Source organism: Tachysurus fulvidraco, chromosome 12 (genome assembly GCF_022655615.1).
Source record: "Tachysurus fulvidraco isolate hzauxx_2018 chromosome 12, HZAU_PFXX_2.0, whole genome shotgun sequence".
Classification (NCBI taxonomy): Eukaryota; Metazoa; Chordata; class Actinopteri; order Siluriformes; family Bagridae; genus Tachysurus; species Tachysurus fulvidraco.
The window spans coordinates 22,479,858-22,495,401 of NC_062529.1; the positions used below are offsets into that span (position 1 = coordinate 22,479,858).

The 15,544-nt window shown below is 36.3% G+C and overlaps 1 protein-coding gene across 1 annotated transcript; it reads right to left on the reverse strand.

Annotated features, from left to right (window-relative positions):
• Positions 1–970: 970 nt before the first annotated feature.
• Positions 971–11,216, reverse strand: LOC113651405 (up-regulator of cell proliferation-like). Its single transcript, XM_027160155.2, has 4 exons — positions 11,146–11,216; positions 7,361–7,420; positions 7,166–7,216; positions 971–6,205 (listed from the first exon to the last, which is right to left on the reverse strand). Exons 2-4 carry the CDS (start codon positions 7,380–7,382, stop codon positions 1,551–1,553), a joined length of 4,728 nt encoding a protein of 1,575 aa, XP_027015956.1. The 5' UTR covers positions 7,383–7,420; positions 11,146–11,216; the 3' UTR covers positions 971–1,550.
• Between the last annotated feature and the right edge of the window lie 4,328 nt (positions 11,217–15,544).

The following is a 15,544-nucleotide window of genomic DNA, read 5'->3' on the forward strand; positions in this document are numbered from 1 at the left end:
ATATGTAAACAATATACTCTTAGTTCCATTATAAGGACATCTTTGTACTTTATACTCAAAAGGGTACACATTACTGCCTTAGAGTACCAATGTGTACCTTAATGTACAACTATACATTTTTGGGGTTAAATAAGGTACAAAGATGTCCTTTTAAGGGTACTGTCCCAATGGCAAGCTGTTCTATTTCTTTCTTTCTTTCTTTCTTTTTTTCTTTCTTTCTTTCTTTCTGTTTTATAATCATATATAATCATAATGCATATAAAGCATGATTAAAAAAATCATGATTAAAAATAAAACCTGTCATTTACACAAGGGTTAACTGAAAAAAAAAAACAGATAACACTAGACATTTCGTCCGTCCGTCCGTCCCCCCCCCCCACACACACACACACTTTTTAAATGATGGCTACGCCCCTGAACCATTGTATTAGCTGCCAAATTGTTGGGGTACAAGTGTAATGACACACACAACTCTGTGCTCTTACACTTCATTGTGTGTCACCTCACACCATCCTGGCATGGATTATTTATGTAGACCCACATGAGCTGTGTGTTTTTTCTAATAATTGATAATTTCTATTGGTTTTATCTTGTAATTGTTCAGAATTCTGACAAGACTTTTGCATAAAGCATCTTCCTTTGCTTGGGTTGTAAAATAGCCTTTTAATAAAATATATCCTTACTACTGATGAAATTTGTTAAAGTCAATGTAGATCAATTTATGCAGGTGCTACATTTAAAAAATGTGATATAAGAATAAGAGAAATAATTAAACCAACATTTATTTATACTTTGCATACAATATAGTAAAAGCATTTGTAATGTATTATATATAGTTTTTGGGACTCAGAGAAATATTTTTGTTTATTATCTTGCCTAATGCTTTCACCCGCATACTGTCCTTTGTCTCATGTGTTATGTGTTAACCATTGGTGGATTTGTTGAATAGAACAAATATATGGGCTAACTATTCATCTCATCATTTTTATTGGTTTATTTGTAAATCACCTTGCATTGACATTTGCCATTGCGGCCAGTTTTGAGTGACAGATTGATATTGTTCTGGTATAAATCGTTTATGCAGTTAGATCATGAATATGTTCTTACCTTCATACAATATATTCTGAATAATGCATTCATTTGAATATCAGACAAAATTACTCACCATAACAGTAACATGTATAACAAAGTAAACAGTTGTAACCAAATGATTAATAAACATTTATAACATTTGAATTAACATCACAGTCAATGAAATAATCCAAAAATGAAAATGACTAAATATTTACTACACATTAAAAAATGTATCATTATAGACATACAGATATAATGTAATTATAATACATTTAAATCCCCCTAAATCCTAGTTTTAAAAACACTGATTCTATGTATATTTTGATAAAAGTAGGTAAAAAGAACTGTCATGTATAACTAGTGCTCCAGTTTCTGCTTCACCTGAGCAATAACATTAGTGATGCAACTGTGAGTGATGGAGTTTGTCTTCTTCACAAATGCCAATATGTTTGCAGTGAAATTTTGACAGTTGTCGATTATTTAATATTAAACATGAGCTTCAGACTATTAAAAGCCTGATCTTTAGTGATTTGATTCCACACATCAGGATAAACAGCTGGCAATGCTTTATAACTGTCAGCAAATTCCTTATTGAATGTCACCAGCACATACTTCCAGTAATCTGAGGCTTCTATTGACATGTCAGGTGCAATATGCCAGTCTGGGTAATATTTCCGGTAGTCTTTGAAGGGGTGAGGTTGGAAATTTGTGTCATGATTTTGAAATGTCCCATTGCCATGAACACTAGATGTGCAGATCTCTTCACAAAGGATATTATTATTTATGTATCTGTACATGCCAACACCTTTTGGTCTGTGCACAGCTGCATGGTGTAGCTGATGTTCCTTTCCTCCTGCCTCACATGGTGTTTTGCAAAATGGACACTGCACTCCACATCCAAACACCCTCCTGAAAAGTTCATCCTGGGGTTTTACTGACACATTTTTCAGTGTCTCTTTGATATCAGTTGACTCTGAGATCTCCTTTGATATTTGCTGTTTCAGGTCACCAATACATTCACGGAGGCTTTTGGTGAATGGATCACAACAGCTTGTGTTCTGAAACAGGACATTGTCCACTGTGCTCATGGGTATTGCGATGACATCACTCATAGTTTTGCAAAGATTCTTAATCAAATGTTTGCAACCTTCTACAGTATTGGGCAAAGGAGACCCATTGTCTTCCATTTTAGATGTTTCTACTGATTCACTGAGCTGTTTAATTATTATTTCCACCTTCTTCATTTTTAATTTTTGCAGAGATAAGTCTTTGGAAAAGCATCCAACAATGTGATTGTATATCCAGTCATTCACATAATTCTCATAATGTAAAATGTATTTCTCAAATTCATTGAAATTTGATTTTTCCAGCAGTTCCTTCTGAATGGTGTACTGAAATAGTGATCGTGAACTATATGCAGTAGATATATTCTCCAAAACTGCATCAACAATGTCAGGTCCGATGGACTGGTTGATGTACTCAGTCACTGCTGGTTTGAGACAGACCTGAGTGAATTCTTTAGCTTTCCTTTGGCACTGGTCATTCATTCTGTACAAATCAATGAAATCGGAGAGATACTGCTTCTTAAATTTCTGTATATGTGTTAATGGATCTTGCTCAGTGAGATACTTCTTGTGCATCTCTGTGAATTTTCGAGAGGCAATGCCACAAATGTGCAATTTCAGGTCAAACTCAAATTTTGTAGTATATTTGGTGCCTGCTCTTTTGAGTTGATCTTCAAGTTCATCAAGCAGATCTTTGGTAAACATAGCTTGGTAATCACCTTTGGATTGTGTAAACTGTTCAATCATTTTGTTGCAACTGGAAATGGCATTATCTGCCATATTCTGTAGATCTTGCTTTACACTACGGTGTGCATAAACTAAACCTTTTAACTGTCCCAGTTTCACATGTTCTTTCTTGGCCTTGAACTCTTCTTGCCCATATTCTGTCAATGTCATAATTGTCTGCAGATATTGTGTCACATTACGATGTCCAAAACTTGAACGAAGCTTCAAAAAAATTTCCCGAGGAACATCTTTTTTTGTAAGACCTGTGACATTTCCCACCTCACGGCTCCACATGCTTTCAAAATCTGCTTTGAGGTCCTCATCAGTCACCTCATCTTTGCGATCTTTGTAGTTTTGCAGTAGTTGCAGGATTTTGTGTTTAATTATTTCAGATTGCTTATTCTGTATGTCTTCTACTTTCTTCTTGCTTATTCTCATCTCAAGAGCATATTCAATTGTCTTTCTCACTTCATCTGTAATTTCACCATGCAGAGATTTAATGTTATTAGTAAAATCAGCTTTGTACTTTTCCACCAAATGCACATAACGGTCCCTCTGTTTATAGTAGTCTTTCAGTTTTTCAGTTATTAATGTGGTTTGAACACCAATCTCTTTGTACAAGTTTTCCTTCAGTGTTTCAGCGACTTCTGTAATAGAACTTGTTTCAGCGTTAGACAGTTGAACCTCTGCATTAGTAATCAAAGTCAATATGTGTCTTCTGAAAGACCATTCCCAGTCTGAAAACTCTTTGCATAAGTTGTCATAGGCATGGGCCACAAGAGTGTTTCTGAAACTGAATATGAAATTCTCAAACTTCACTGCCTTCCACAAGCTACTCATCCATTTCAGGAACTCTGGAATCTGAAAGGGATTTTCATCCTTTTTTTCTTTATGCATCTCCAAAAGGTTTTTCTTAAAATCAAGAACAGCAACACTGTAGCCTGTATTAACTGGTGCCATTGGTGGAGTGCCATGCCATAGGCCTGGTATATACCAGTTATTCTTTTCCACATCGTAATGCAAAACATCAGTGAATTTCTTCACATGAGGTTGCTTTTCCATCTCAGCTGCAATCAGTGTCATCTCATTTAACTGGTCCATGAGGTTTTTTTTGTTCGTCATGTTTTTCTCATGTGCTGATACACCACCAACATTTTGATGAACAAAGTGGCAGACTGTTTTTTTGCCAATTTCCTTCATCCGTAAAAAAGCATGAACTGCTATCTGCAAGACATCCTTCATCTCTGTGGAATTCTCCATTGCTACATTTATGATGGTTACATCACTAAGACCAATCACAAATGTGGCCAGTTCATTGTCATGCTCATAACTGTCTTCCAGTTGTGCCAGTGCTGGTGATTTCAAACCCTCTGTATCAATCAGAAGGACAAAGTCACAAAGTAACTCTTCCTTCAAGTCTTCACCCACAGGTAGGAGAATCATGTATGCTCCACGTGTGCATCGTCCACTGCTTACTGCAAACTGAACTCCAAACATAGTGTTGAGTAGTGTTGATTTACCAGTACTCTGAACCCCTAACACTGTCAGAACCAGTAAACGGCTCTTTTCCCCAACCATCTTGTGAAGCTCCATGAGAACATCACTTACCCATTTCTCTGGGATATTTGATGCATCTCCATCAAGTAGTTCAAGAGGAAACCCAGACAGAAGCACTTTGGCAGCCAGAGTAGGAAGATTAAGAATTTTTTCAGACATGTTAGTTGAACCAAATGAAGCAGCCTCATAGATTTGTCCCAGCTCTCTCATGTAATGCTCGATGCCAAGAGAAGAATCGATCAGCTCCTGGTCTAATGTGGCTACAGCATCTTTGTCTTTCTTTTGTTCACACTCTCTGTATTTGTGCCTAAGTTCTGTCATGTGTTTGCGTGATCGCATGTCCAGTTTTAGTCCCAACCATCTGAGAAAAAAGGCTCGCTCGATATCATCTGAGGATGACAATGCCTTTATTAAGATGTCCATCGTTTCTGTAATCTTAAACTTGCTTTGTATTTCTCTAATTGAATCTTTCTCCATTTGAAGTTGGACCTTATACTCCTCCAAACTCAACACCCCTGAATGCTGTAATCGGCATTGCTCTTTTTCTATCTGAGCCAGTCTTTTCCAATTTTTACCTTGCAGTGGTAGTCGTTTTTCTTTATATTCCACTGTGCGACGAACTCCAATACTTTTCCTGATTTCCTCTGCGCTTTCCTCTGCTAACACACAGGCTCTGCTGTCACTTTCATCAATGCTAAGGTCTAATTTTTGAGCAATTTTCTTCATAGCCTCCATTTCATATGATCTAGGGTTAGGGTCCTCTAGCACTTTAGTAATGGCAGAACTGATCGTCATTGAGAATGTTGCCACATTCATGGTTTGGCTTTTCAGAATGATGTGATCTCTTTCCAGTTGCAGAGTATCAACTGCTGCTTTAATTGATGACTTTATTTTCTCACTCATATTTCCCTGAGTGTTGACCACAAGAAAGCATTTGGACTTCATTTCTTGTAAAGAGGCAAACAACCCTTGCTCATTTTCATCAATACTGTCTAGGAACACAAAGACAGCTGTTGACACCTGAGAAAGGAAACTAAATTGGGTTTCGAATGTGCAAACATCTCCTCTTAAATTAGCAAAAGCCACTGGCTCAGGAAAGACATCAATGTTTTTTCCACATGGCAGACTCCAGCATATTTCAACCATGCCATTAGAGATGAATCTTGGAGCAGTTCCTCCAATCATTTCTCGATGGCAAAAGAAGTCATGGTTTTGCTGTGAATTGTTGAGCACTTTGTTCAAAACCAATGACTTGGACAAGCTGCAGTTGCTTAGCCTTACAAATGATATCATAGGAATTTTTGCATGAACAACACTGTCTTCAACAAACCCTTTAGATTCTGTCATTGACTGTGGGCGCCATTCTATCAGGATAGACCTAAGAGCCCATAACATCAGAGTGAATTGTTTTTGAACTCCTTGAGGTAACACAAATGGCACTGCAAACTGACACATTGACATTTTTAGTGCCATTTCTTGCTGAAGAAAACTGTCAGCACAGGCGAAGAGTGCAGCGTGGAGATCAAGAAGATTTGGGGTAGAATCACAGCTCTGTACAGCAAATAAATCATTTGTTTCCTTATTTTCACCAGGTGCACATATTACAGATCGTGAATTTGAATTAACCATTAGCAGCTTGCGTAGGAAAGCCTCTGGTATCTCGTGCAGTGTCTGAACCTTTTTATTAGATAAACTGGCATTGTTGATCTCCAGCAAAGACTTCAGAGTCAGCATGTTTGGGTAGTAATTATTAAGCCCTAGTGTTCTCAGAAATTCAAGATGACCTGAATGTAAAAATGAATATATATAAAATTAATACCAATTTTTTTTTAAATATCTGGTTTCCAGATCTGCTAATTTGCACAGTCATTCATATATGCGTAAGTTCATACAAACATAGTAATGTATATTACAAGAGTTGTACTTTATTTTTTTATATTATACAAGTATAATGTATTAGTACAATTATTAAATGGCTAATGCATGCACCTGAAGGCAAGTAGTCTGGTGTACTTGCAGTATATGGTAACATTTGTTAGTATCCTTGAAGAGAAATATATACCATTTCAAATATTACTTTTGTTTTTCACTATTTCAGTATTCTAAATAGTCAGGTTATTGTAGACATTGTGGATATTCCATGTTTTAACCTAGTAATACTGTTCAAATCACTTAAAGGTAGGGTCTCCGATATTTGAGAAATGCTTCTGAAAACTGCGTTAGGCAACCAAAACCAAACTACATTACTATGATAGAAAAGAGGTGTTATTTGTGTAGTAAGAGCGTTTAGCTCAGGAGTTATTGACTCGGGAAACTCCAATCTGTGAATATGCGGCCAACTTCCTGCTCCTTCAGTTCTCTCCAGCACTGGAAAGCTGATCCTATATTAACACAGTCCTACTTCTTGCCTAATCGTAAGCCTTTCTTTGCTTTCTTTCTTTGTTTTTATTCTCCATGTCAGTGTTAATACCACTTTCTGCTAATGTCACACATGTGCATATTTATGTGTGACATTTCTCTTCGCTCATATTGACAAGACATGCCCCTTTCAGCTTATTGGCTGCACGTTTGTTTTGATTTTTTTTTAACTTATTGCCCCGACTTAGTTTTCTGAAGGATTTCTCAAATATCGGAGACCTTACCTTTAATAAAGTAAAATAAAAATACAGTGGAATTAAAAGTGATTCTGAGATTCTCTCTTCCCCCTCTTTTGCATTATTGTGACCAGCTCAGTTTATACTAACCATTTTGCTGCCTTGACTCCATCTTTACTGATCCTGATCCACCGCCTTTTACTGAAGGAAACAAGTCAATTAATCAGGTGGCAAGTAGAGTTAATCAAAATTAAGTATAGGAGCATATGTAATTAATCAATAACAAACACAGATAGATATTTCAATAAACATGCAATACTCAAATTGCTAATGTGTATGACATACTTTTCTCTGTATCATCTGCCATCAATACATTTATTGATGAATATTGATTTTCAGAAATACCTATAGAGAGAAAATACAAAACATGATCACTACAATATTTAGACCTGTATATAAAAAAAGAAGTGTTTCTTTATATAGATCCTGCTTGCAGTTCTACAGAAAAGGTTAATAGGAATAATTATTCCATTATATTTCATTATAAAACAGTTTCACAGAGGATTTTAGACATCACTATCACTTCATCTACATCAGTAAAAAGGCATCAACCAATTTTGCACAGAGGAGAACTGCATAATGGATGATTGTAGAGAAACAATTTCAAGTTTATTTATTTGTCATTTCACTACATGTTGAGACATGCAGTGGAACGAGATGTGTCTCACAGGTCAAACGGTGCAACATCCATACAGACATTAAACAATTAAACAAGACATTTATAATTTAATTACACAAAAGAATATACACTCAAGCAGTAAATATAGATATGAAGACTCTACAATGCTTCCTTGATATTGTACATGTGCAACAGGAAGCATTCAAGGTCAGCAGCTGGTAGCAGACTAGTGCAAGATGTGTTGTGCAACATAAGCATGTAAACATTTAAACATTTTTGATGTGCCAGTGAGCTAATGTTGAGGAGAGTGTGACTGGTGGCAGTCAGGTGGATCACGTCACAGGAGGCCTGTGTATATTGAGGGGGTGGCAGTGGAGGTTTGAGTTCAGGGCTTTCACAGCTTGGGGGAAGAAACTGTTCCGCAGTCTAGCGAAGCGGGCTCTAATGCTCCTGTACCTTCTTCCTGATGGTAGAAGCTGAAAGAATTTGTAGGAGGGATGGGTGGGGGCCCCCGCCATGCTTTTGGCCCTGCTGAGGCATCGCTTCAAGAAGATGTCCTCGATCAAGGGAGAAGGGCGGCGATGATCTTTACGGCTGCGTTCACTATCCTCTAAAGGATCTTGCGATCAGCTGCACTGCAGTTCCCGTGCCATACAGTGATGCAGTCCATCAACACACTCGCAATGGTTCCTCTGCAGAAGGTGGTGAGGATGGGTGAAGGGAGACATGCCCTCTTCAGTCGGCGGAGAAAGTGCAGCCGCTGATGTGCCTTCTTGGAGAGTGACCGTGTGTTGGTGGACCAGGTGAGATTCTCTGTGATATGCACCCCCAGGAATTTTGTATTGCCAACCCTGTTGCCAACTGTTGTGTTATTGATGGTCAGTGGACGGTGCTCAATGGAGTTTCTCCTGAAGTCCATCACAACCTCCTTTGTCTTCTCAACATTAAGGGACAGGTTATTTATTTCACACCATTTACCTAGCTGAGCCACTTCCTCTCTGTTGTGAGTTTCATCGTTGTTGCTGATGAGACCGATCACAGTTGTGTCATCAGCAAACTTGATGATGCGATTGGAGCTGAACTTTCAGTGCAGTCGTACGTGCTCATACGTGACTCAGGACTCCCCCATACACAATGTTCCATTACTTTAGTGAGGAATAGATTCTGGTGGCCTTCTCTAAACCATGAATAGACCCAGTTTGTCCAATACTGACAGATATGTGCACAGGAAAGAACTGTTATGCCCTCCCACTGTCCTGTTGCAACCCCTGCCCATATCCCATCATCCCTGGCATCACATACTGATAGATTTTATAACTGATCTACTGGAATATCAAGGATACACCACATGGTTACCACAAGGTTACACCTCCGTCACTGATTGCTTCTCCAAAGCCATTCTTCAAATTTCCTGGGCAAAGCTACTCCTTTTTTCAGCAGTTTAACCTCTTATGGACCTCCGCCTATATGCATTGCCCAACAAAAAGTGGTACAGCTCCCACATACTTTGACACACAGGGGTGAGCCTGGTCTCATTTAAAAGAAGAGATTCTCTAGTTTCAGAAACTAGAATTCAGATTGATTCTAGGCCTTACTGGCACAAAGTTACAGGGGTTTGAATGCAGATTTTCCTGTCCACCTGGGTTGTTTTTCTGATAAACTGATTAATCTTATTTTTCTGGAACATGCTAGGGACAAAACAACAACTGAGAGTCATAGCCACATGTCTTGGCTTTCACCAAAAAAAAATTCAAGTCAAAAGACCCAAAAATGGATTTTATATGAATATTTTTCTACGGCCCTGGTCGTCGGGTGCAGCGTTTTTGTGTACTTGTTTACTATATAACTTTGAAATAAAAGGCTGCAGGCTCAGTCTGAAAGGCCATAAACAAGCCTAGACTATTTCTCTATCACTCTGGTGTGAAAACAGGCCTGTAACTTGACACCCTGAGCTGTGAGAGGGACAAAAGGTCAGGGATTACGCAAGAATTCTTCTGCGCATCCAGTTCACGCAGACACAGTCAAAGAACATACGGCATGTCGCATACCGTTGGAATCGTCTGCTTATTGGCTAAACAGCTGTATAGGTCCCAGCCCAATTCATTGCTATTGGAAGGAGTAATTGTCAGTCAAAAGCGGGTTCCCAAAAATGAGGTCATGCCACCATTGGCTTCTCAGCCGTCTATCTCTGCCATACAAGCACCGATTGGCTCAAATGAGGGCTTATTTGATTCGTTAGGACCTGGGCTATAAATATGATGTAGACTTTGAATTTTTTAATATCCCAATTAGGAGTTAGAGCGGCAAAACGAGATGATGGAGCACTTCTGTTTCCAGTTTTCAGAACACTAACGGAATATTTGCGGCGCAACCAGAGCGTTTTGGATTAAAAGGCTTACAGATTTCAATTCCTTGGACCTGTGTGTATTTTTGTGGATTATTTGTGTTGGAATATATTACCCCAGTGAAGAAAGAGACGCGTCTAAAGGTAAGGGAAAAACCGGTCTAGCGCCACCTAGGTCAGTTTTGTCCAAAAAATTAAACTAATAGTATGAAGGCTGTGAATCATTATGCTTTGTGTGTGGGCTTACAAAAATATTGAGAGTATAAACTTTACTAGGTAAATAGGTTTTTTCGTGTTTTTGGAGGATTTGATGCTTTAAAGTTGAATTGAAGCTTGTTTCTGGGTCATCCCCTAGTGGTGACTTTGACTTCCGTGCCGTGACCCGTAAGAGGTTTTAAACTGGTACGACATTTAAAGTAGCATACCACATATAAAGGTATACCAGAGGATACTGCATATAACAAAAAGGTAGAATTAATACCAATAAAACACTTATACCTTTCCATTCTATCTGTGGGTATCAACAACACATGCTTCGCTGAAACAGAGAACATTCTGTGCTCCCCAAATAGCACAGAATAATTTCTTTCTTAAAAAGAAAATAGCACATATACTGTACATCAACAAATAATTTAATAGAACAAAAGATATGAGCAGAGCAATACCAAGAATCACAAATAAGATAAACCTTTTTACTGCCTCACATATACCCCAGACAAATGCTTTGGCTATCTACCTCAGTTATTTTTGTATAAAGGAGAAATTAATCATATACAACTTCATCAGTCAGATATTAAGAAGAGGTTTGTAAATTAGTAAATGTCCCAGTGTGGGGGTAGGATATTTCTACTATTTCCACAAGCAATAAACATAATACAATTTAATTATCAGACAAGGTTGCTGAACACATCAAGAAATATATATTTTTAAAAATATGTAGGCAAATACAGTAACATATTTATTTCTTTTATTTTATATTAATATAAATAAAACATCCATTTAATCTTGGAAAATGGAAAAGTAAATGCAAAGTTTTGTATTTTTGAAAACAAATCAACAAAAATAAACCGACAGTGAAAAAAAATATAAAATGTCATAATTGCTTACCAAATGTGCTCAAAGCTAGGACAAGTGTTCATGGTGATGTCTGTGGTATTTCTGTTGCTGCTAGATATGATCAGAATTTATACCCCAAAACTGAAAGCAGATTTGAACACCTTGCCCTGGGAGTGGCATGATTTTTCATAAAATGGTCAGAACTTCCTGGAAAGTTCCTTTCTGTATTAGAACATGATGAGATAAGACAGATTAAAACATGCAAAGTAAAATGTATAAAATGTATAAAATGTAAAATGTCCAAATAACAAATTAAACAGTGGTAGTTATAGAATAAAAATGAAAATAAAAATACATATTCAGAAAAAGAATTCAGCGAGTACTGTGATTTTTAAACCTAACCTTTCCTTTTTTCCAAAATTATTGTTACTTTATTTATTTTTTTGTAATAAGGTGACAGATTAAAACACTCATGTTTTGTCTATGTCTTTATATATATATATATATATATATATATATATATATATATATATATATATATATATATATATATATAAGAAAAAACTTTTGAATATGTATATACATTGCAAATTGTGGAAACAAATACATATGAACATATTAATTGACTCAATTTTGTGAAATATATATATATATTTCACAAAATTGAGTCAATTAATATGTTCATATGTATTTGTTTCCACAATTTGCAATGTATATACATATTCAAAAGTTTTTTCTTTATTACATTGTGTAGGGCTTACCTTCATACATACTGTGTTTATACAAGGTGTACATGCAATGCACATTTCTCAAATGTCAGTGTAATTTGTAGTCTGTCTACATTTCTTCATTTTCAGTTTCTTTTCTTTAATTTCTGTGTGTAAAGGTCACCTTAAAGTACATTTTGTTCATGTAACATGTACAATAGTCTGTTTTGCCCATTATTTAGGAGTGGAATGCTGCCTGACAGGTTTGACAAATTTTTCACAATACTCATTAGTTCAGCTTAACATGCCAACATAAAACATTCATCATAAAAATCTTCAGATGCTGCAAATTGTTTACAGTTTATATGCTGAACAATAATAAACTTCTTCTTCTTCTTCTTCTTCTTCTTTCTGCTCTTCTTTGTGCTCTTTTTCTTCTTCTCCTCCTTCTAAATTCACAATTCACTTTTCAAAATTATAATTCTTGGATTTAAATGGATTTTCCTTGAAATTAAATACACAAAATGTGGAAACTACTGTCTCAATTCAGCATGGCATGGAGGTGATCAGTCTGTGGCACTGCTGAGGTGGTGTGGAAGCCCAGATTTCTTTGACAGTGGCTTTCGGCTTATATGCATTTTTTTGGTATCTTATTTCTCATTTTCCTCTTTACAACAGCCCATAGATTCTCTATGGGGTTCAGGTCTGGTGATTTTGCTTGCCAAGCACACCAACAGTCAAGCACACCAACACCATGGCTATTTAACACCCTTTTGGTGCTTTTGGCAGTGTTGGCAGATGCTAAAATCCTGCTGGAAAATTAAATCAGCATCTTTAAAAAGCTGGTCAGCAGAAGGAAGCATGAAGTGCTCTAAAATTTCTTGGTAAACTGGTGCAGTGACTTTTGGTTTTTTGGACTTTGGACCAACAAGAGCAGATGACATTGCACCCCAAATCATCACAGACTTTTGTCCAAAATACTATTTTCAAAAGAGAGCAAGTTTTGTATTTCATTTGGAAACCAAGGTCCCAGGAGTCTGGAGGAAGGGTGGAGAAGCTGGAGAAGGTCTGGACCTTGGTTTCCAAATGAAATACAAAACTTTCTCTCATTTGAAAATAGTATTTTGGACCACTGCACAACAGTCCAGTTCTTCTTCTCCTTAGCCCAGTTAAGGCATCTCTAAGGTTGACTGTGGTACAGGAGTAGCTTAACAAGTATATGACAACTGTAGCCAAATTCCTTGACATGTCTGTGTGTGGTGGCTCTTGATGCCTTGACCCCAGCCTCAGTCCATTCCTTCTGAAGTTCACCCAAATTCTTGAATCGATTTTGCTTGACAAGCCTCTCAGTGCTGCGGTTCTCTCAGTTGTTTGTGCATCTTTTTCTTGCACACTTTTTCCTTCCACTCAACTTTCTGTTAACATGCTTGGAAACAGCACTCTTTGAACAGCCAGCTTCTTTGGCAATGAATGTTTGTGGCTTATCCTGTTTGTAAAGGGTCAAATCAAATCTTTATTTTCATATAGGGTGTCAATGATTGTCTTCTGGACAATCTAACTGTCAGATTAGCAGTTTTCCCCATGATTGTAGTGATTAGTGAACCAAATTGTGAGACCTTTTGGATGGCTCAGGAAACCTTTGCAGGTGTTTTGAGTTGATTAGCTGATTGGCATGTCACCAAATTCAAATGTTTTGAGATTTTGTTCACAAAAGTGCAACAACATAAGTCAAAATTGACAATGTTAAGCCTAACACATCATGCGCACATCCATCTTAAATTACAAGACTTGACAAAACACGCAAAAATGGATAAATGAGGTTAACAAAAATAGAAACCAAGGTAATGGAATCCATAAAACACATGAGAAAAACCAAATGAACAAAACAAAAGAATACAAATTAACAAAACTCAGGATAAACCCAAAAGTATAAATCAGATTTCAGGTTGAAACAAATAAATGAAATAAACACAAAAGAATAACTAATTACCATACTTTGACTTCAGTCAGCAAGGGGCTTCTTACATTGGAGATAGGCCTAATAAGCACATTAACAGTGTCAGAGAAGGGTAACAATCTTGATATAAATTAAAAAAAGAACCAAAAATAAAACCAAAAGTAAGCAATTATGAAACAAAGCGATTGGATGAGGAACAAAACAGCAACGTTGTCCCGTTGTCCCAGTTGTCATATACTTGTTAAACATTTCCATAGGTATTTGTACTTTTATTTGAGTACAGTAGAAGTCATTTTCATTTTCATGATTTTATCACCAGACTATCACCTGTCATGATTACATCTCCTTAAAAGCATATACTAGCAGACACTGGAAATGGCATGGCGTTTTTTGTACATGCTTCATTTATGTTTCTTTTTCTAGACGTAACTTTTTTTTAATATTATTATGATAATCTATGCATAATATAAATATTTTTGAACATGTTCTAAATGTTACATACATAGTGCCTCTACTTTTTTATATTTCAAGTATGTGTAAGAATGCTGCCAAAAATGTATATAACCAAATGTCACATGCTAGTCTTCATAGTTTATATGAGTTCTATTGTGATTTTATCATTATACTTTCAGTTTATCAGCAAAGAATGACATGGCAGCTTAAAAATGTCACTTGGGCTCAATCTGTGTGCTTCATACATGACATTGACATAAATGTTTCAGCTCCTTCACTTATGCCTAACAATACTTTTGTTATGTTTGTTTTGTCACAAAATGATGCTTTAAACACAAAGAAAAGGACACAAAGAAAAATCTACAAAGCAGCAGTTAAATAGTGTGACTACATGAGAACATAATAAAACTGACACATAAAGCAGTACATAAAGACACAAAAATCTTACTGAATTTGGCACTGCTGTTTTTCCAGCCAACACATACAGTATATTTTATCTAATAATAATTCTACTCAAATTCTTCTAGTGAGTAGAACAGATGGCAGACACCATGTGATATATCACGGAAACAGAAGATTAAAGCTTACGTACAGTATGTTTTAATAAATATCAAACAAATAAAACAATACACCAACATATAACTGTATTACTGAACAAAAACATTTTTGCTGAAAGTAAATGACATCTGACACGTCTTTGTTTACAAAATCTGTTCTACACGTTGACAATTTTATGACCCTTTCACACTCAAAATGCCACTCGGTTCTTCTTATACAGTATGTTTCATAAGTGACATTTTCATGTCAGATGTATTTGTCACGATTTACAATGTACAGTATAGATTTCAGTGTGTAGATCTCCAGGTTGGCCTGCTGGAGTTTGGTTCTCAAACGTAATGCTCTTCTGGATGGCATTCATGGGGATGTTCAAAATATGATTTTATTACCATATTGATCCTTTTGCTTTAAAAATATTAGTTTTTTTTTTTTTGGATATGCTTTATTTATATAATAGTATTTTTTTCCCCCATAAGCTGGCATACAGTAGTTTCCACATTTTTGGCCATATCTTTCTCCATGTTTCAGCTGATCGGATGGCTTTTTGAGACAAACCTTTATATATTTATACATTGGAAAGAGGTCTTTTTGACCAGGTCTGTAATGTCCTAATAATCGAGTTTAAACCCATAAGTGTACTTTGAGACCAAAAATATCCATAAATTTAATAAAATCAACTTTATATAAAAATATCAGATTAATATTTTAATCGTAATCTCATATTAAGATTTATTCGCATAAATTGGTTAATCAAGTTCAGTTTTAATCTTTGAGT